General features: G+C 39.8%; 2 protein-coding genes across 3 annotated transcripts in view; both read left to right on the plus strand.

Annotated features, from left to right (window-relative positions):
* The first annotated feature begins 383 nt into the window (after positions 1-383).
* CDK15 (cyclin dependent kinase 15) overlaps positions 384-23,167 on the plus strand; it is an 89,605-nt gene continuing 66,821 nt past the window's right edge. The window contains exons 1-6 of one of the 2 annotated variants that reach the window (XM_024927937.4): positions 384-634; positions 1,341-1,490; positions 1,704-1,798; positions 6,313-6,392; positions 16,690-16,784; positions 17,546-17,608. In XM_024927937.4, coding sequence (XP_024783705.1) covers positions 512-634; positions 1,341-1,490; positions 1,704-1,798; positions 6,313-6,392; positions 16,690-16,784; positions 17,546-17,608 — 606 coding nt within the window. In that variant the 5' untranslated portion in view covers positions 384-511. The remainder of the gene's footprint in view (positions 635-1,340; positions 1,491-1,703; positions 1,799-6,312; positions 6,393-16,689; positions 16,785-17,545; positions 17,609-23,167) is intronic. The other variant, XM_057301473.1, reaches the window with a different exon arrangement.
* LOC103786471 (ubiquitin-conjugating enzyme E2 variant 1) lies at positions 17,713-20,761 on the plus strand. The gene is made up of 2 exons (XM_008974288.4): positions 17,713-17,740; positions 18,386-20,761. The coding sequence occupies exons 1-2, from the start codon at positions 17,713-17,715 to the stop codon at positions 18,715-18,717; spliced, it is 360 nt and encodes a 119-aa protein (XP_008972536.1). The 3' UTR covers positions 18,718-20,761.

A 23,167-nucleotide genomic window follows, 5' to 3' on the forward strand; every position in this document is an offset into this window, starting at 1 on the left:
TCTTTGACTACTAAAAGTTAGCTAGGTAGCAAATTTGTTTTAAAGTCTGAAAACCAAAATGCTTTCAGATAAAAGGTAGGGAGAAAAATACTCCTCAACATGTCCGCTTTAGCATCAGGAAAACCTAATATCAATATCGCCATCAATGATATCATATAAATATCATTGCATAGATAAGCAATGTCAATCCCTAAAAACTATGTATACCAATAGCACTAACTTGTGGCCAGAACAAGAACCTTAACAGTGCCAAATTTTATTCTATTCAATAGCAGCTGCCTCGTTTTCAGTTGTGCACATCTGAATGCAAGCAATCCCTGTCTGATGTGGAGTTTCTTGCACTGATAAGGAAAAACTGCTGAAGTTGTGAGGCTGCTCCAGGCAGAGCCATCATGTGAGTCATATGAAAGCTCCACGCTGCTGACCTCTGGCAAAAAGGGAGAGAACAAGGATAGGAGAGGCAGTGGGGGAAAGGTTCAAGTGCGGGTTTTCTCCTTGAACCTAGAAGATTATGGGTCAAGAGCTGTGTGCAAAGACTGTACAGCCTGGATGCAGCTGCTATCGTTGTTCAGAGGGAGGCGAGGCACACAGCTGTCGGAGGAGTCAGCCTGAGACCACGGAGGCTGCGTTCAAGGTATTTGTATCCCAGGAGAGAGCATCTTTCTCTATTGATAAACCAAGGAGTTCAGACACTCCCTTTTTGTAGCGGGGTCTGATTCTTCTGCGGTAGGTCTAAACCAATAAAATGAAAATTCTATTAAAGTCACAGAAAATTTATGGCTGTAGTTATCAAATTTGGGGAATTTCTTGTAAACCAAAAGGGAAAAATAATCCTTGGCTTTGGGCTGCACGAAACTCACTTGGCTTGAAGTCGAGAAAGTAGTTCTCTCAAAATCTCTAAGGTCCTAAATTACAGAGCTGAAACTTAAAAGGCAAGCTGCAGTATTAGTTGGTATGCTATGGATTTGAAACTTTAGTAATTAGTTCATGATTATTAGCAATGCCATAGATTATTCCCCTACAGCAATAAATTAAGTGGACATGAAAAAAAAAAGCCAGACTTAAACAGAAAAAAGTTGCAAAACATCCATCAAAGAGATTTAGGTTAACCTGAATGTTAAAGACACATTTTTAGGTGAAGAAAGAATGTAGTATTTCAGGAGTTGATACCATTATGGTCTTTTTCAGGGATCTTTCAAGAAAAGTGCCTTTTGGGGGTACAGGAAGCTTAGAAAACATTTGAAGAGTGAAAATGAGGCAAATAAAGAAAAAATGGTTTTACCAGGCACTGAATCTTTACTTTGCATAAATTTTATTTCTGCTCTTTCTTTTTTCTCTAGCTAACAGACCTAAAAGAAGCATCATGTTCCATGACTTCATTTCACCCCAGGGGACTTCAAGCTGTCCGTGCCCAGAAGTTCAAGAGTAAAAGGCCACGGAGTAACAGTGATTCTTTTCAGGAAGAGGATCTGAGGCAGGGTTTTCAGTGGGTGAGTGAGCAGCTGATGTTGATCAAGAAGAATTTAATGTGAGCTTGTCTACGGAGGCCGGCCCTTGCTTCCAGGGCAATTACTGAGCGAGCCTTCCCAAGTCTGCTCTGGCAATGCTGTCTAATTTCCCTGGGGAAAAAAAGTCAACACTAAAAAAAGTGCTCTTTCTCTCTTCCCTTTCACCCGCTCCTTTTCCCCATTCCCCTAGAGCAGAGGAAGAGCCTCCCTTTTGGGGCAGCCTCATCTTACTTGAACTTGGAGAAGCTGGGTGAAGGCTCTTATGCTACAGTTTACAAGGGGATTAGCAGGTGAGTGACACATAGCTGGGAGAGACTTTAGAGATGAGAGTCCCGCCCCCCCCCCAATTTCACATTATAAAGCCAGGTGAGACATCATAGAAGTTCATAGCACTCAGGACCTGTGCAAGACACCATGGCCGACAGGGAGAGAGACATGATGACTTAAACAGCCTTGAAAGAAAAACAAACCTGCCCTGCCCTAATTAAAATCAGCCCACTTAAATGTTTATCAGCCTTTCCCTTCTTGCATTCAATTCAGAGAATTCAAAGAAAATAGACATTCTCTACTACTGACCCAAAGAACAATTATCACTCTTCAGGCCTGTGGGAGGCACAGTTGGTAAAGCGTCTCTAACAGGTTTTTTATATCCCTCCCTAAATCACAATGACAGAGGTTTGTAATGGCAACCTGGAATTTGCTGCTTCATTCCTCCCCCTGGCCTTTATAGAAGAAACTGAAGTTGGTTTCTGCAAATTATGGTACATGCAAAAGATGATAAATCCTAGATTTTTTATATTTGCAAAATACACAAAATGTCTGGAGAATAAAAATACTGCTTATTCAAAAGCTAAGTACTAATTTTGGTAAACAACCAACTTTGTTAAATATATGTAAAAGATCCATGAATTCCCCTTTTAGTCAAGGTGGGAAAGTTGGATGGTCACTTTTTTCTTTATGTTACTCCAATAGAGAGAAAAGTAATGGCTCAATAGTGGTTAAATATTAATTTTAAAAATATAGCTGATCCGAGTGCAGTGGTGTTTACAACTACTTGGTCACAACCAGTTACAGATTTCTTTGTTCCTTCTCCACTCCCGCTGCTTCACTTAACTGGCCAAAAACAAAAAAAGAAAAATTTTGTATAACTACTACAAGACTAAATATTTATTATTTATCTTAGTATTTATGCTGTTATTATTATTTTTACTTGTTAAAACAGGATTGTAGGGGACATACAGATTTATTTTATTTTATTATTTATCTATTTATTTATTTTGGAATGGAATCTCTGTCACCCAGGCTGGAGTGCAGTGGTGCGATCTCAGATCACTGCAACCTCTGCCTCCTGGGTTCAAGCAACTCTCCTGCCCCTGGCCCTTTATACTTTCTTAATCTGTTTTAGTCATGGTGTACATTAACTTTTTTCAATGCTGAGAACATCTGCAATAAATGACCACATTTTATTTTATTCTAAGCTTCCTCATATCAATTTGGCCATGGTAACTGTTTTCAAGGTGGCTCGGAACGGGGGCACCCTGGAACATACTTGGATACGTGGGCACCATGGACACTTCTGATCCTCTCTTCTGAGTTCTGACTTTGATTGTTCTGCACAGACCTTTCCAGCCCAAAGTTTGCACAGAATTCACTTATCTTTTCTTCTAGTTACTTTATGTTTTCTTTTTCATTTAACTCTTTCATCTACTGGGAATTTATATTGTATATTCACAATCACCCCAGCTCCATTTATTAGATTTTCTTTTCTCTGATGGTTTGAAATGCTGCCATGATTATATATTAGATCTCATGAATACTTGAAATTCTTTCTGTTCTAATCTTTTAAAAATCATGTTTCCTTAATCTATCTTATATTTGTGCTGCATGATTTTAATTATTGTTGCTTTAGGCTATTTTTAGAATATATCAAAACTCTAAGTTAGAGAATTATTGACATCTTTGCATTATTAGATTTCCTAATACAAATATCCTGTAAATATCTAATACAACAGTCTCTGGATGGTCATTGTACAAGACCCTATAGAATCCCTACCCTCCGTTCCCTGGCACACACTCAGCTCTTCCCTGTCCTCATCTCCTTCCCCTCTCCTGCTTCAATGCCAGACTGTTCCTGCCTCAGTCAAGGACTTTTAACTTGCTGTTCCCTCTGCCTGGAGCTGCCTTCCACTGTTCATGTACACAGCTGACTCCCCCTCTCCATCAGATTCCCGGTTAAAGTGTTACCTTATTTATAAAACTGTAGTCCCAGCTAGTCAGGAGGCTGAGGCAGGAGAATCACTTGAACTTTGGAGGCAGAGGTTGCAGTGAGCTGAGATCGGCACCACTGCACTCCAGCCTGGGTGAGAGTGACACTGTCTCAAAAAAAAAAAAAAAAAGCATTTTCTCTTATAAACATATTTGCCAAAAAACTTTTTGCAGGATTTGGGGGAGAATTTCACAGAACTATGTTCTGAGGAAAATACTTACATCATAAAACTTTAAAACAAAATTTCAAAGACATGATAAGGCAAACAAAAGAAACTGGGGAAAAGTATATGCAAAATAGTTCAATAAAAAGGTGGGCAAATCGGCAAATCACAAGAAAAACAGAAAAGATCCATAAACTTATGAAAAGTCAGTTTCACATATGGTTAAAGAAATATAAATTAAAATGTGATAAACCTTTTTACCTTTCAAATAGGCCAAAAAAAAAATGAAGATGAAAGCTAAAAGTCAACCCATATGATAGGGCTATGACAGAGGGACACAGGAGCCAACTGAAAGAGCTTCCAAAGGACAAAGCTGCAAAAATATGAGCAACCAAAAAAAGTGGTATTAAATTATAACCCAAAGTATAAAATAAATATCTATGAGTCCGTACTGATATAAATAAATGATTCAATACATTAACAAATGGGAGAGAAGAAACAAATCTCTCATGCCAAATAAATACAAATAATTTACGTAGATAATATACCTTCAAAGAGGTACAGCATAACTCTCCACTCCTTAAGTGTGGGTCATTCATAGTGGCATTTCTCTAAAAGTACAGTATGAAAAAGGGGGAGAAAGAGTAACTTTAGAGTAGAGAAACCTGACCAACACTATCTCAGACAGGGGACTAAGGTCAACATCAAAAGTCATAAATCATGATGATGGTATGCACTCTTTTTTTTTTTTTTTTTTCAGATGGAGTCTCACTCTGTCGCCCAGGCTGGGGTGCAGTGGCGCAATCTCGGCTCACTGCAACCTCCAGCTCCCGGGTTCAAGCAATTCTCCTCTCTCAGCCTCCTGAGTAGCTGGGATCACAGGCGCGTGCCACCATACCCGGCTAATTTTTTGTATTTTAGTAGAGACGGGGTTTCACCATGTTGCCCAGGCTGGTCTCAAACTCCCGAGCTCAGGCAATCCACCTGCCTTAACCTCCCAAAGTGCTAGGATTACAGGCGTGAGCCACTGCGCCTGGCTGATGGTATGCACTTTTTTTCTTTTTTTTTTGAGACGGAGTCTTGCTCTGTTGCCCAGGCTGGAGTGCAGTGGCACGATCTTGGCTCACTGCAAGCCCCGCCTCCCAGTTTCATGCCATTCTCCTGCCTCAGCCTCCCGAGTAGCTGGGACTACAGGTGCCCACCACCACACCTGGCTAATTTTTTTGTATTTTTAGTAGAGATGGGGTTTCACTGTGTTAGGCAGGATGGTCTCGATCTCCTGACCTCGTGATCCACCGGCCTTGGCCTCCCAAAGTGCTGGGATTACAGGTGTGAGCCACTGTGCCCGGCCTGATGAAATGTTAAATCTTTATTAAATATCAGATTGTACAAGAATGAACTATAAGAGAAAAGTTACATGGAGGAAAAAAGGTTACTAACAATATAATTTTAATCCCACTGTATTAAAAACAATGGATTTATACCTGCATTAAAATCTTCTCTATTCTCAGCACTTAGCTGATATCATGAATAAAATGTTGAATAAGGGGAGAGTAGGAGGAAATGAAGATAGAGAGAGATAATGGTGTGGCCTGGGAAGATCAGGTAACACTTAGAAGCCGGCTACAAGAATTTGGCTTTTATTCTAAGTAATGTGTGGAGATATGGTGGCTTTTGAACAGAAAAGTGGCTTGTCCTGATTGTCATTTGAAAAGTATGCCTCCAACTACTCTGCTGAGAGTAAATAGTAGGAGTGCAAGTGTCTCAGCAGGGAAACTGTTAGAAGACCACTACAAGGCTGGGCATGGTGGCTCGCGCCTGTAATCCCAGCACTTTGGGAGCCTGAGGTGGGCAGATCACCTGAGGTCAGGAGTTCGAGACCAGCCTGGCCAAAATGGTGAAACCCCCATCTCTGCTAAAAATACAAAAATTAGCCAGGTGTCGTGGGGGTCCCCTGTAATCCCAGCTACTTGGAAGGCTGAGGCAGGAGAATTGCTTGAACCCAGGAGGCGGAGGTTGCAGTGAGCCGAGATCGTGCCACTGTACTCCAGCCTGGGCAACAGAGCGAGATTCTGTCTCAAAACAAACAAACAAACAAAAAACACACTACAAAAAGTCAGATGAAAAATAATAATAAGCTCCAAATTTTCTATAATGGACATATATATATCACTTTAGTAAAGAGGGAAAATGCTTTGGAATATATATGCTATATACGTATTGATACATGTTAAACTTTTTATTTTGAGAAAATTATAGATTTATATGCTAGAATATATTTTGAAGTGAAAGTGCTTTTGTTAAGCCATCTTTGGTATAAATTGCTGCTTTGAACCACCTCAATAAGTGTGTGTCCCTCAATCCCTCTCTTCTAGAATAAATGGACAACTAGTGGCTTTAAAAGTCATCAGCATGAATGCAGAGGAAGGAGTCCCATTTACAGCTATCCGAGAAGGTAAGAACAGCAGAAATGGACCCAATAGATCTGTTTTGAGTCCTTGATTTGGTAAAAAATGTATTGCATTGATCCATTCAGCATCTAGTTTTGATTCTTCTGGAATACTATAATTACATTTTTATTTTTCATACAAGTTTTTCAAGAAATTTACACTGCTATTTTATTACTTAATTTTGAGGAAATTGAGATTTAAGACTATTATATCACTTGACCGAAACTATAAATTCACTGAGCAATTACTAATACTTTCCATGTGTTTGGCCTCATGCTAGGTGCTAAGGCTATACCTATATAACCTCAGAAAATTCCTATAAAAGAGAAAATATATAATCACACAAATTCTTACTGGGAAATTTGCCTGAACATAACATGTTGTTAGCTAGCACTTGGAGATTCTCCAGAAGGCATGCATGTTTAGTGTTCTGCCTGTATTTTCTCTGTGCCCTGGACAACAAATGGGTGAGGAACCTGGTGTCAAATGGACTTGGGTTTGCAGCACAGGTCCACCAATCACTAGTGGTATGATGTTGGGTAGGTTACTTTAGCTATTTATTACTCAGTTTCTTGCAGGAAGAGGATAATAGTGGTACCTATTTCATGGAGTTGTTATGAGGATTCAACAAGAATATGTATATAAAGCACTTATCACAGAGTCAGTTTTTCAGAGTTCAACAAATGTTGACCATTATTATTCCATTCTTCTTTTCCTGGGTAATGTCTTATTTACCATCAGGATAACTAATACTTTATAATATAAACATCAAGAAGCCAACATAGTGAAATGAATCATTTAAAATATAATTTATCAACCTTTATTGCATGAGCCATTTGAAATAAGATGATGATAGGATTGCTATGCATTTCAGCAAAATCCCAGAGAAATGGCACTGCCCTGGCCTTATTTTCTCCCACTTTTAACTACTTATCTTCTGTTCTTTACTGAGCACATGCTATATGCAGAGTATGCTGCTGGATGCTGTGAAGGATGAGAAGAGAAACCCATATCTTTGTTCTATCATTTGCAGTCTTAACAGAGCACATGATTCAAGTTACAAGTGTATAAAAGACATAAACTAAGATGAGAGCAAGTTAGTCTCAGTGTGACTGATGGAGTCACTAGATTTTGAACTGAGCTTCGAAGGATGGGTTATGCAAACAGGCATGGAAAAAGCAATTCAGAAAATGGGTTTATAACTGAATTTGATACCCTTTTCAAAAGTCTTTCAGAGCCCCTGGGAAATACATCATTTTGAATTTAATTGGAAGGGCCAAATGGGCTATTGGTTTAGCCAGAGATTTATCCTGGTAGGATCAGGTGCATTCTGGGAGAAGGCATGGTTTTAAGTGTTTAATATAATGGAAACTGCATTAACTAATGTACTTATTAATGGTCTCCATGAAAGGATGATCAGATTTGGAAAGAGATGTATGGATAGGTTAAAGAGTATTTGTGAACGTAATAGAAATTCCCAGGTCACCCGCATAAGAGGAAGGTTTCCTTTGTGAGCTTGAGTTTGCCAATTGCTTAAGATTGGCTTTGCTTAGATATTGCCCACAGCCAAGTTTTTCAGGTTGACATTTAACTGTAACAGTGAAACCTTTTGCTAGGTTTGCTAACAGATGGTTCTCAGCATGGTTCAGAAAACCTGGATCCGTTTTGTTCTGTATGCTAAATGTTTCTTTCATTGCATATTTACGGAGGAATTGCCTCTCCATCACAGGTGTTTACAATTACATTTAGTAGTCAACTGTGGACTTTCTTGGTTTGTTTTATGGACTTACCTTACCGAATGCTTTGCTTGTGTAATATTAAAAACCACAAGAGGATTTCTGACACATTGGAGGTTGTTAGGAATCCAATTTCCAACAATGAATGTTTCTTTTTACACCACTATAAAAGCTTGGAGCCCTTGTTAAAAGAGCCCTCTCCCCTCAAGAAGATATGAGGCTTTATTCGAAAACTTTGGCACTGTCCCATTTTTCCTGTAAGAACTTTAAGGATGTGAGACCAGGGAGACAGGAGGTTAAATGAGAAGGGCTGGAAGGCAAAATAAGAACAGCTGGAGTTCATTAGCTAAAATCCAGGGTCACTAGCTAAAAAGGCAACCAAAAGGTACGTGCAGGAAAACTGAACAAGTAATGCAGCCTTCTTTAAAAATCCTTGAAGCAGGAATTGCTTTTCCTGAACAATTTGGCTGCCCTGATGGTATAGCAGCCAAAGATTTATTAAGTATGATTTTACTACATATATGGTCTCTTTCTATACAGGTAGAATACATGTGGCAATTTACTAGTCTGGTCATTTGGAGTACTATTTTCATTTGACCTTAACATGTGATATTATGAAACTAGCAAAAGTATGAACAGCACTAAGGGAAATATATATATATATATTTTTGAGACGAAGTTTTGCTCTTGTTGCCCAGGCTGGAGTGCAATGGCACAATCTTGGCTTACTGCAACCTCTGCCTTCGGGGTTCAAGCAATTCTCCTGCCTCAGCCTCCAGAGTAGCTGGGATTAGAGGCATGTGCCACCACACCCAGCTAATTTTGTATTTTTAGTAGAGACAGGGTTTCACCATGTTGGCCAGGCTGGTCTTGAACTCCTGACCTCAAGTGATCTGCGTGTCTCAGCCTCCCAAGGGAAATATATCTTAATACATGTGTCAGTGCTTTTCATACTTCTTTCAATCCTCTTAACAATCTTTAGAGATAGATATTATTAATATTATTCCACTATATGGTGGTGATTCAAACCAAATCTCTCTGATTCAAAAATTCATATGCTTTCTATGCACCCACTCTAGAAATATTCATTTAGCACCTACTATGACCAGGTACTCTGCTGAACTGCTAGATACACAGCAGTACACAAAATAGATGTGTTCCCTACCACCCTCATTCCTTTGCTAATTAAGAAAAGCAGAGGCCTTCATAGTGCCTTGGAAATCTCTCATAATTGACTCTAGAATTGTATTTTAAGTGTTGATTTTTACAACTAGGAGGAAATACTTTCATTTGAATAGGCTAATGTGTTATGTTTTTACATAGTACAACATTTCTTAGTTTTATGAAACTTTATAGCAATATCTTAATAATGTGCATTGTTTTAAATATTTTTGTTCAAGTGGTCAACTTTTGGTTTAAACTGAGGACTTTCAGCCTGTTAATAGCATTTTTCTTAGGAAGGAGTCATATAACTAATCTTTTTTGAGGATGAGGCATATGACATAATCTCCCCCTTCCCCTACATAATGTATATTTTTAAAACCTTTATACCAACCCTAGGAAGTAAAATGTGCTATTTTTGTTGTAGAGATAAAGAAATTCCAGCCTCAGAGAGGTTAGGTAACTTGTCTGAGGTCACAGAGATACTAATCAGAGTTGTTAGAATCCATATCTATTCTATTTAAAATCCTTTCTACTTTATTATGATGAATTTGGAAATGCTTAACTATTTATTGTTTAGCAACAGTAAAAATAAAAATAGAAATCTGTTTTTATTATACATTTTATATAAACATTAAGGAAAATGCAGAAGAAGTATTTTTTTAATCTTTAATTTTAGATTCAAGGGGTACATGTCCAGGTTTGTTACATGAGTATATTGCATGATGCTGAGGTATCTTGTCACCCAAATAGTGAGTATAGTACCTGATAGGTAGTTTTTCAACCCCTGTCCCTCTCCCTTCCTCTCCTCTTTTGGAGTCCCTGGTGTAGTGTCTATTATTCCCATCTTATCTCTGTGTGTACCCAATACCCCCAGTTATTAGCTTTCACTTGTAAGTGAGAACATGTGGTATTTGTTTTCTGTTCCTGGGTTAATTCACTTAGGATAATGGCCTCCATCTGCATCCATGTTGCTGCTAAGGACATGATTTTTTTTTTTTTTTTTTTTTTTTTTTTTGTGGCTGCATAGTATTTTATGGTGCCAGTGTACAAATTTTCTTTATCCAATCCACCATTGCTGGGCACCTAGGTTGAGTCCATGTCTTTGCTATTGTGAATAGTGCTGTGATGAACATAAAAGTCTAGGTGTCTTTTTGACAGAACAATTTATTTTCCTTTGGGTATATACCCAGGAATGGAATTGCTGGGTCAAATGGTAATTCTGTTTTTGGTTTTTTTGAGGCAGGAGATGGGACTCGACTCCAGAGATGGGGCTTGAACACTAAACCAAATTTAGGACTAGCCAAAACAGGGCCTGGGGGGAGGCAGCTTTCCAGAACACACACCCACCAGTGTGCCATGTCAGTTTACCATTGCCACGGCAACACCTGAAAGTTACCACCCTTTCCCATGGCAACAACCTGACAACCTGGAATTACCACTCTTTTCCTAAAACTTTCTGCATAAACTGCCCCTTAATTTGCATATAACTAAAAGTGGGTATAAATATAACTGTAGAGCTACCTATGAGCTGCTACTCTGGGCACACTGCCTATGTGGCAGCCGTGCTCTGCAAGGAGAGGTACACCTGCTGCTGCTGAACACTGCTGCTTCAATAAAAGCTGCTGTCTAACACCACAGGCTCACCCTTGAATTCTTTCCTGGGTGAAGCCAAGAACCCTCCCAGGCTAAGCCCCAGTTTTGGGACTCACCTGCCCTGCCTCACTTTGAGAAATTTCTAAACTGTTTTCCACAGTGGCTGAACTAATTAACATTCCCACCCACAGTGTATAAGCACTCCCTTTTCTTCTCAAGCTTACCAGCATCCATTAACTTTTTACTTCTAAATAATAATAGCCTTTTTGACTGGTGTGAGATGGTATCTCATTGAGGTTTTGATTTGCATTTCTCTGATGATTCGTGACGTTGAGAAATTTTTTCATATGTTTGTTGGCCACTTGTGTGTCCAGAAGAAATATTTTAAAGAAAATAACATATCATGTTGTATATTCATCAATTCTGATTCTATCATTGATTCTACAGTGCCAGTAATTACAGTGTTTAAATTAGAAACAGTCTCAGCTAAGAATCTTTTAAGATCATTCTCTAGTAGAGAAACATTACAAAGTAATGATTCCCAATCCATATATGAGAAAACTGAGCCAAAAATAGGCTAAGGAGCCTCCCTAAGGTCATACAATGAGGCAGGGGAGGAGGCTGATTAGAACTTCTGAATTGCCAATGACCACAAATAGTCTCGGGTAGGCCTGGTTGACAGAAAGTCTGCCATTGAACACAATCATATCACATGACAAATACAGCAAATTCATTGTGCATAGTTACATCTTTATAAAACAAAATAATGCCAGGATAATGGTATGTGATCAGCATTACAATTCCAAAGATACCAAGACAACTACTTATCTGACACTTGTCTTAGTATTTCTCTAACATTTATCTAAAATTATTTCAATTATTTCTTTTCTTGGAATGCATAACTTGACTCATTGACTTGATTTATGATTCTCAGGTCAGAGGAAATGTAACAACAGGGACTAGAAACACTTTTTTATTCAATGTCCAATGAGGGTTGGGGAGGACTCCATCATTGACTCATTATATAATTCCTCATAAACTCATTACAATTGGCCTGGCTTTCATTAATTCATGAGCACTTATTGAGCACCACATGCCAGGCCTGTGCTAGTGCTGGAGATGCAAAGATAAGGGCAAGTTCAATCCATGCCCTCAATGAGTTTACAGCCTAAAGACAACTTTGACTACCAGGCCTTCATTACATAGAGCGACATCCTAGGACTTGGAGAATCAGCTTTCCTCTGGAGCCTTAAAGACATCCCTATTTCCTTTTGTGTCTTTTCTTTGAAGAAAAACAAAAATAAGTATACATAGGATACATTAATAATAAAAAAACACTATTTTATGAGACTCAGAATGCTAATTTTAGGATCTTTGCCCTTCTCAGTTGACTTTTGTGTCCCTCAACTGTTTAGTCTGCAGGACAGATATCACATCCTGCTGTGCAGTTTATAAAATGTCCTTAAAATTAGAAGAAAGAAAGGCCTTTTCTTCCTGGGTTTAAGACCCACACATCTGAGGCTGTAGGCATTTCAGATCCCTCTGGTGGATGGACCAAAATGATAAACAATACTGTGAGATAAATGCTTTAAACATCATCTGCTCTTTCATCTGAATTCCCTATTCATTATTCAGCAAAATTCACAGTTTTCATATAATGATTTCAGTAGTTCTAGGGCACCAGAAAAGCAGTACTAGGAATGGCCATAAAGCATAGAATATTTATAATCTAATGAAGGAGACAACTAAAAGAAAGAAGGAATAAAAGCATCTTCAACAGAAACACCCTTTACCAACCAACTAGAGGTATAGAAATGATATTAGGTAATTAGTGACCACTAATTTAAAGATAAATATTTATTGAGTGCCAGACATTGTTCTAGGCACTGAGTATATAGCAATAAGCAAAAAAAAAAAAAGTGCCCACTCTCAATGGAGTTTATATTCTCAATTATGGAGACAGGCAATAAACAAATATTTATATATACAATGTCAGACGGTGGTGACAGGCACTATGGAAAAGAATAAAGCAGGGCCCAGAGAGAGAGGGTAGGATGGGGTAGAGGTGGGATGGGGTGGAGGGCTGCTGAGGTGGGATGGAGTAGAGGGCTGCTATCTCACCTAGAATGGTCAAGGAAGTCTGCACCTACACTTGATCTTAGCCAAAAGGCCGAGAAGCGATGGAAGTCTGCACCTATATGTATCACTTGAGCGGAGGCTCTGAAGAAAGTGAGGGAGGATGAAGGCAGAGAGGTGAGAAGAGAGGATTACAGGAAAAGACATTGGCAAGTGTAAAATCCTGGGGTGGAAGTGTGTTTGCAAGTGTGTCTAAGGAACAGCTAGGAGGCCAGTGAAGCTAAAGCCAAGTGAGCAAAGATGAGAGTGTGAGGAGATGACAGGTCACGATGGGCACAGCCAACAGTAGGGTGGGCAGGAAATCGCAAGTCCTTTGAATTTACTCTGCAGGAGATGAGAGGCCACTGGAAGGTTTGGAACCAGGAGGCACATGCCCTAACTCATTTGAGAAGGATAGCAGTGTCTGGCTCTCCTGTGAAGAAGTGGCCATAGGAGGAAAGCAGGGAAGCAGGCAGATGGGAGGCATTTGCAATAATTCAGCCAACATATGATAGTGGCTTGGTCCAGGGTGCTGGCAGAAGATATGGCAAGAAGGGAGGGGTTCTGGACAATTTGGAAGGTAATGCCAATAGATTTGTATGTGATAAAAAGTTGAGAGGACTTGACATGTACGAGTGGTTAATCTTCATAAAATGGATGAATGGTTAAAAAGATTTCTGCAAAGAAACTGTGGGTTGAAGGTAAAACTAGTAATTCCAATGTAAGTGAACAACAGAGAAATACAAAACAGACATTTTTCCTACTCCTACAAAAACTGTAATTATCAAGAAGACGACATGAAGTTTTTACCCAGTATTGTTAGCAGGAAGCCTCATTCCAAGTAGATATTGTTCCTTGGCCATTTTAGCAAGTGAGAGCATGAGGCCATCATAATGAACAAATCATGCCATCATGATTTAAAAAGAAGCATCTGGAGTTTTAGTAATATAGTTAGGTGAGACTAAAATTATACTAAACATAAAATTAAAATATCTTAACAATATTCTTAGCAATTTCAGCTTTACCGTATCCTTTTGAAATCTAATTTTGCTATATGCTTTGTAACATAGGGGTGGGGGAAAGAGAGAAATTTATGAGATAATTTATAAATAAAAATACACCTAAAGTATAAGCATTCTCAACTGATGGTCAGCAAATATGGAAGGTATTCAAAACTCTAGCAGAAACATACCATAAACAAGATTTTAAGACTGAAAGTAGACGTTTAGTGGGGTTCAGGGTGAAAGGCAGGGGCAAGAAGCTGGCAAGAAGAGGGAAGGGATACTAATTCTAATTTGCCTCTGTAATGCTTTACATTTACCAAGGTTCCACAAATGGTATCTGATTCCATCCTCATATCAACCCTATGAAGTAAGTCAGAAAAGACGATGTCTCTTTTCCTAAGGAATGAATTGAGACTTAGGTTGAGATACTCTCCAGAGCTTACTCAGATAGGAAGTGACAGGGCCAGGATTCATATTAGGGCTTCTGGCTCCACAGACAGTTCTCCTTAAGACATTCAATAAATATGTTTGACAAATTAAGTGCTTACTCTCGGCTGAGTGTGGTACTAGGTGGTGTGGCAGCATCTCAAAAAGGGGGAAAGTCACTCCCTCAATTCCCATGTGGCCTTCAGCCTGAGACTAGGGAGATTAAACAGATGCCTGAGAAGCTGTTTATTACATTTACAAAGCAACACACTTGTCAAAGTGAAATAATAAATGTAGCTCATAAGGACTCTGGGGGCAAAAAGTAAAAATTAAGGCATTAGTCATTACAGCAAATAAGGTTAACAGGTGTGATGGAGCTCCTTCAGCGTAAGTCAGCTTAAATTGACAAGTAAAGAGAGAAATTCACTGGCTCACAGATCTGATAACTACAGGCTGGTAGGGCATAAGCAATATCATCAGGAAGCCGTGTCTCTCATTACCCAACACTGGTTTGCTGTGCATTCATTTTATTCCCAGGCATGTTGTCACCAGGTGTTGGTAATCTGACCCCAGCAACTCCTGGCTAAATCCCACAGGTTTAGCTCTCACAATAGAAAAGAAAGCACTTCTTTTCTAATGGCACCAGCAAAACAGGGCTCTGCCAAACTTGGGTTTTGTGCCTGTCTCTGAACCAATCACTAGGGATAGGAGAGTGCCGTGCTCTGATTGGTCAGACCTGGGTCATATGACCATTCTTGGGTAGAGGCCGGGTCAGTTCCACCAGATGAGCATGGTCTGAGGAAGAAGACGGTTGTTTTTCCAGGGGAAAATAGAAGTGCCCCCACTAGAAGGGAGAATGGCTGTCAGGAGGGCAAAACGACAGATTCACTAAAATAGGTTGATGCCTAAAGAAAATAATTTTGTTCCTAAATTTAAGGGAGTATTTCAGTTGTTTTTAATCTTATGGAATTCTACACTGGGAGGGAGTTGGTGCAGGAGATTCATGATATGCAGGCACAGGCTACAGAATAATGCTTTGAGTTTTTATCCTTTACTTTTCCTTTCCTTTAAGCTTTAAAGACACGATTTCTTCATGCAGGGATGCCCTGAGGTGAGCCTCATCATCTCTTTTTTTTTTTTTTTTGAGATGGAGTCTCGCTCTGTCACCCAGGCCGGAGTGCAGTGGTGCAATCTTGGCTCACTGCAACCTCCGCCTCCCAGGTTCAAGTGATTCTCCTGCCTCAGCTTCCCGAGTGGCTGGGATTACAGGTGTGCACCACCAGGCCCCACCACGCCCGGCTAATTTTTGTATTTTTAGTAGAGACGGGGTTTCACCATGTTGGCCAGGCTGGTCTCAAACTCCTGACCTCAGGTGATCCACCCACCTTGGCCTCCCCGAGTGCTGGGATCACAAGCATGCGCTACCACGCCCGGCCTCATGGTCTCTTTATTGTACCTTTTCTAGTCTCTGCTTTCCTGAAGCCAGAGGTCTTCCTATCTCCAGAAGCTCCAAAGGCAGACTTTCAAACCCCTCCCAGTCACTTGGCCTTTTGTGATGACTTCTTTCCTTCAAGGCTGCCTTTAGTAACCTATTATTGAAGAGGCAAGAGAAAGCCCTCAGCCTTCTCCACTTTCACCTCCCTGGGCTCCCCAAGTTTGGCCGACTCCTCTTTTCAAGTTCACATTTTCTCCTTTCCACAGAGGTTTGCAACATTACTTTTAAGAAATCATCTCCAGTCTCTATCATGTTTCAACAGTTCTTTACCCCATGCTTTTATCCCTGTCTCCCACCAATCATATCCACCGGCCCTATTGACCGCTTGTGGGAGTTAGAATTTTGGAGACTGGTCATATGTCGCAAAGTCCTGCTCTAGAAGGCAGAGCACTCCATTTCCTGCTCCTCCAAAGCCCTTTATCTCTCCAGGCCTCTCCTCCTGTAGCTCTGAAGCTGGGTTGATGAGATTCCCAGAGGGGAGCATTTAGTGCTCTGAGTGCTTTGATGGAATCGATTAGGTAAATGGAAACATATTTTTTGCAACCACTCTAGCCTGTAGAAACAATAAGTTGCAATGATTTGCCATTTTTGAAATAATGAAGGTTCTTTGTAATTTTAAATATTCTTTTGCCACAAGAGATTGTTTTCCAGCAGTAAAATAACCAGAATGTTTGATTTGAAATGTTGAAAAAATATATACCATCTGATATCTTTAGAGCAGCACTTTCATTATCAATGATGGATTTAACATTTTGTTTAATTTTTCTAGCTTCTCTCCTGAAGGGTTTGAAACATGCCAATATTGTGCTGCTGCATGACATAATCCACACCAAAGAGACACTGACATTCGTTTTTGAATACATGGTGAGTTGTTCGAGCATTTTACAACACTTGAGAAAAATAACCTGGTACTTGTATAATGAATCTGTTAATATTTTATGGCATGATAAAACTTTTATTACAATGTGAAAAGTATCATGGAAATTTTCATTATTGTGATTAGTAGAACCTTATTGTTCCCACATCCATCTTTGGTCCTGCTTCCTTACCCATGACTTTTGCTGTCCCTTTTCCCCTCATCAGCAATAATAAATGAGGATCTTGAGTTTACCTTGTAAATAAAACTTTTGCACTTATTTTTAATCTAATTTTAATCACTATCTGAGCAGAATCCAACATTTTTTCATTGACAATAAAGGTAAAAATCACAAGATATTTAAAAATTGTATGCAAGCTTGCTAAAGAATAACTCATGTTGTATTTTTGGAAGAAAAAATATTTAAATAAGCAGAAAGAACTTATAAGGTATGTGTACTTGACTTGCCTCCAAGGACACTTGGAGAGTGAAAAATTCCTGCGTCGTTGTGTTCAGTGCCAGTCATTTAAAATGAGCATCTCTGTGCTGAGAAACAGGCTTTGTTCTAAGAGCAGCCAGTTAGAAAGACACACTGTGTTTGACCTTAACAGTGGGTTCTCAGAAAACCTGGTTATATTCCTTTTGCACCTTATTCTGAAAATTCTGTACTTCGTAATACCTTCTGACAGTCAAGTCAATGTTCTGCTTTAGGACGCTATCCAAGCACCACTAAATTCACTCACTTCTCTTTCTCCGCTGTTTTATTTAGCACACAGACCTGGCCCAGTATATGTCTCAGCATCCAGGAGGGCTTCATCCTCACAATGTCAGAGTGAGTACGTTAAGGGTCAGGACCCTCTCCTGGCTTGCCCACAGAAGGAGAATTCCGAAACAGACTGTCTCACAAAGCAAAGTCCTATGATACTAAATAAGAGGATGGACATCACTGATATTCCAGAGAAAAGTTTTGTTTTGTTTTCGTTTTTGTTTTTTTTTTTAAAAGGAAAGAAAAAAGAAAAAGAGTTGCTGAGTTGCTTCTTAAGATATGGAGCAATGTTTTCTGAGCAACCTAATGCTGTCAGTCATGGCTACATGCAAATGTGCCTTTAGATGAATAAATGAGTGAAGGAGAATTATACTAAAAGGAAAAAAGTAAAGCTAGGCCATCAAAAAATAAATACCTTCTTCATATCAGATTACTGTGGTCTAAGGTGAAGTCTGCAATACTTGTACTAGCAGATCCTATTATATATGTGGCCCTAACTCCCATTTTTCCAGTCATTAGAATCGAAATAATAAACTCTTAATTAGCTATAATTCTACATCTGTTATAAATTTTAGAAACCATTTATATTTCATACTTTTCATTCCCTAAGGTTTTATTGGCATTAATTAATTGATTGGCTCTTAAAATAACCGTATGAAATTTGTATATGATGTATTTATTCATTTAACTAATATTTATTTATGTATTCATTTATTCATTCATTTAAGAAATATTTATTGAGTACTTATTGCTGTAATAAGTTCTGGGGTTTCAATAATGAATAAGTTCTGTTTCTTATTTTCAATGAGCTTAAAGTCCAGTAAGATATATGAACTTAAATAGGCAGTGAGGGCCAGTCTTCAAGCGACAGCAATGCAAGATGGCAGCCACCATGGGCTCAGGCAATTTATGAAAGCCAAATATACAGCCTTAAAATAGAATGCGGACCTAAATACCCAGAAGAACTCCCCTTTGTAAGATTTGTAACAAAAATTAATATGAGTAGAGTTAATAGTTCTAATGGAATGGTGAACCCAAGAGCCATATCAGCGCTAGCAAAATGGCAGAATTCATATATCATCAAAGTTATCCTTCAAGAGCTTCAGCGCCTAATGATGTCTAAAGAAAATGTGAAACTCCCTCAGCCATCTGAAGAACAGCGTTACAGCAATTGATCAAAAAGAAAAACCACAGGCCCTTCCCCTTCCCCCATACTCGATGTAAGCAGTCTTCATTTTCCATAGTAGTACATTTTCTAGATACAGCTTGTAGAGCTCAAAGTACTGGAAAGGAAGCTCCCATTCAAAGGAAATTTATCTTAAGATACTGTAAATGATACTAATTTTTGTACATTTGGAATATATAAGTTGTTAGCCTGGCGCGGTGGCTCACGCCTGTAATCCCAGCCCTTTGGGAGGCCAGAGTGGGCAGATCATGAGGTCAGGAGTTTGAGACCAGCCTAGCCAACATGGTGAAACCCCGTCTCTACTAAAGATACAAAAAATTAGCCAGGTGTGGTGGCGCACACCTGTAACCCCAGCTGCTCGAGAGAGTGAGGCAGGAGAATTGCTTGAACCCAGGAGGCGGAGGTGCAGCGAGCAAAGATCACACCAATGCACTGTAGCCTGGATGACAGGGCAAGACTCCAACTCAAAAAAAAAAAAAAAAAGAAATATGTAAGTTGTGCTATAACAAATAAATAAACAGGCAGTGAGAAGCAAAGTGCTAAAGCCTATGACCATGGTAACTAGGAATACTGTGGGAACACATAATAAGGGAACCTAACCCAGTCCTGGAAGTAAGGTTTTGGAAAGGAATGTTTGAGGACAAAGGGTTAAGGAGAGTGAAAAAAAAAATTAAAATACCAGTTAGCTGTGTGGAGAATGGGATAGGGAGCTAACTAGAGAAATCAAATAGGAATGTTTCATGGTGTGTTAAGGACCCTGGTAAGGGTGAAGACCATTACATTATCTGCACGATCGCGGGACTTTTTTTTTATGGTAATGCTTGGCAATTTAAATAGAGGAGCAGAGAATGTAGACAGTTGGATTGAGTCAGAGTTGAAGCTCTGCCAGACATGTGAAAGGAAGAGACAGGTAGGCAAGAGAGTTGAAGAGATTATCAAGACAGAAGTTAATGTGCTGGCCAGTGGCATCTAGTCTGAGTCTAATCTGAGGGAAGGAAGTGAAGATAAGCAGCTTGCTGATAGTTATGAAGAGAGTGGAAGGCTTCAAGGACCTACAGGTGTTGATTAAATAGAAGAATGATTGGAGAAAGAATAACTGTAGAGAGTGAGATTTTCAGGCTTGAGTGACTCTCACATACCAGACACTGTGCTAAATGCTTCAAAGACATGATCCCTGCCCTCAAGGGACTTACAGCCAAAAACAAGAGATAAGAAATACACACCAATACTATTATAGGACACTTGTGTAGAATATCAAGAAAGAAATACGATCTAGTACTGTAGATGTGCAACGGCATCAAAGATATCTTCTAGTTTCAAGAAGTTTCAGATCGGCTGGGCGCGGTGGCTCACGCCTGTAATCCCAGCACTTTGGGAGGCCGAGGCGGGTGGATCACAAGGTCAGGAGATCAAGACCATCCTGGTTAACACGGTGAAACCCCGTCTCTACTAAAAATATAAAAAATTAGCCAGGCGTGGTGGCGGGCGCCTGTAGTCCCAGCTACTCAGGAGGCTGAGGCAGGAGAATGGCGTGAACCCGGGAGGTAGAGTTTGCGTGAGCCGAGATCGCGCCACTGCGCTCCAGCCTGGGCGACAGAGTGAGACTGCGTCTCAAAAAAAAAAAAAAAAAAAAAAAAAAGTTTCAGATCTTAAACACACTGCATTTCAACAGTCTAGAATAGGAGAGCATGTTACAGGGAGAGAAAATGTTTTCAGCAAAGGTACAGAGTAGGGAAATAGAGGATATGTTCAAGGAAGAGGACCCCAGAGTCATGGTTTGTTAGGGTTAGAGGAAACACAGTGTTTTGCAATCTCCAGGTTCCATTAGTGCGTTATGAAATCAATATGGTGGTTAGCAACCTGCATTTTAAAAAATGAAATAAATGGATGAGAAGAGAATAGAAAATATTAGCATGCATTACATTTTGAAAGAGCAAGTATTATTTTCTGCAACTTTTGCTCCAATTGTAACTGTACTTATATTTTTATGTATGGATGTGAATACCAGATACATATATATTTCTTACTGTAGACTGCAGTCAAAAAATCTTTAAAGCACTGGCCTGGTCTAACTTCCTTATTTTGCAGAGGAGAAATCCAAGATCTGAGAGGACAAACATTTTGCCTGAGGTTATAGAACCAGCTTATGCCATTGCTAAAAGTGATTCTTAGTTAAAATTCTTTCCCACTAGTGCCATACTGCATTTCTAGTTCTGTTGGCCTGAAATACAGAATATATTAGTGAAACAGCATACACAAGTCTGGGGAAATAGATTGGGTAGGTGGCTGAGAGCCTCATTTTCTAAGAAATGTGGACCTTAGGCAGGGTATGGTGGCTCACACCTATAATTCCAGCACTTTGGGAGGCCAAGTCAAGAAGATCGCTTGAGCCCAAGAGTTCAAGACTAGCATGGGCAACATAGCAAGACCTCATCTCTACAAAAAAATTAAAAATCAGCTGAGCATGGTGGCATACGCCTGTAGTCCCAGCTACCTGGGAGGCTGGGTGGGTGGATCGCTTGAGCCCAGGAGTTTGAGGCTAAGGTGAGCTATGATCACACAACTGCACTCCAGCTTGAGTGACAGAGGAAGACCCTGTCCCTAAAAAAGAAAGAAATGTGGATTTTATTCCTTAGACAGTACAGTCATTAGTCATTAAGTTTGAGTTGAGAGAAAATAATATGATCAGAAGAAATTTATATCACTGTGGTCTGTAGGATATATGAAAGGAAATAAGAGACTAGAGTCAGGGATTCCACTTAAGTGTTTGTTTGTTTTGAGACAGAGTCTCTTTTTGTTACCCAGGCTAGGGTGCAATGGTGCAGTCATGGCTCACCGCAGCCTCAAACTCCCAGCCTCAAATTATCTTCCCAGCTCGGCCTCCCAAAGTGCTGGAATTACAGGTGTGAGCCAAAGGGTTTATTGACGTGGCCTGGCCTAGTGCCTCTCAAACTTCAGTGAGCAGACAAGTGACCGGGAACCTGACTCAACAAGTCTGGGTTTAAGCCTGAGCCTCTGCATTCTAACATGAGTCAAGCTGATGCAGATGGTGCTGGTCAAGAGCCAAGCACTGAGCAGCAAGGATCTAGTTAGCAATTAGTAATCAAGGTTGATATTATGGTAGTGACAATAAGAATGGAGAGGAATGTGAAAATCAGTAACAAAGAAGAGTTCACCTCTTGGTAATGTGAGCATGAGGAGGGAAAGGATGGGGCCAAACATAACTGGTTTTGTGTTTGACTGACGAGGAGAATTGTAGCTCTATTAACAGAAATAGGAGAAGAAGTTGGTTTGGAGAGAAAGAGGAGTCCTGTTTCAGACGTGTTGAGGTCCCAGGTGAGACAGGATCTCCAAAGGGAAATGAGCAGTAGGCAACCTAAAAGGAAATCTGTGCTCAGAAGGGAGCTGTGAGCTCGACGTGTAGATCTGAGGGTCATCAGCACATAGAGTTTAGAAGACAAGGAGTAGGCAACCAAAAGAGCAAATACACAAAGAGAGGAGGACTGATGATGAGACTTTTGCCTTTTAGGATGAGAAGAGGAACAGGAAATGAAGGAATGAAGGGAAGCAGCTTATAGGAATGTAGAGCATCTGAAAAAAAATACACACTGTCATGGAAGTCAAGGGAAGAAGAATTTCAAGAAGGAGGGTATGGTGGACAGTATTACAAGCATCAGGAATACAGCTAAAAGTCATACTCTTGACTGCATTGACCTTGTGGATTTGTGAGGGACACACTAATAAATAAAGGAATTTATTGTGGGTATATGGAGGCACAAAGGAAGAGGTTATCCAAATCAAAGCAGGTGGGAGTAGGGATGAGTTCTCCAAGGTGGAGGCATCAGTGAATGTGGGAAGGGGCACAGAGCATCCATGCCCATCCCAGGCAAGCCACCCTCCAGAAGCCTCCATGACAGTTCAGCTATCCAGAAGGTCTCTGTACCCTAATCTTTCTGGGTTTTGCATAGGCTTCATTGTGTAGGCATGATTTATTAAACTATTGGCCACCAGTGATCAACTTAACCTTCAACCCCTCTCCCCTCCCTAATCATGCCTTGGTCTTTCCAGTGACCAGTCCCTATCCTAAGCTACCCAATGGTCTGCCAGCTATCAGTCAACTCTACAAAAAGACATCACTTTGGAGATTCTAAGGATTTTAGGAGTTGGCTGTCAGGAATTTAGTTGAAGATCAAATATATATTTCACAATATCACAGTCGTGCTATTTTATATCAGGCGCCATTAAATGGTTTTAAACAAAGAGGTGATAAATTCAGATTTTCTTTTTATAAAGCTTACACTGATGACAGTGTGGTGAATAGATTGGGATGAGGGCAATACTTTTTTTTTGAAATGTTATATTCCCCTGACCCTACTTTCTCCTTGTTTTCTTCTACCTCTCTCCCCCTACTCACACAGAAAACTTCTCTCCCTCTACTC

Source organism: Pan paniscus, chromosome 13 (genome assembly GCF_029289425.2).
Source record: "Pan paniscus chromosome 13, NHGRI_mPanPan1-v2.0_pri, whole genome shotgun sequence".
NCBI lineage: Eukaryota > Metazoa > Chordata > Mammalia > Primates > Hominidae > Pan > Pan paniscus.

What these genes read in the sequence shown, in the direction of transcription:
- LOC103786471 (XM_008974288.4), top strand. Translation starts at nt 17,713, where the DNA reads ATGGACATCACTGATATTCCAGAGAAAA. An exon ending in CACTGATATTCCAGAGAAAA is followed by an intron (nt 17,741 to 18,385) that starts GTTTTGTTTTGT and finishes GAACTTAAATAG; the next exon opens with GCAGTGAGGGCCAGTCTTCA.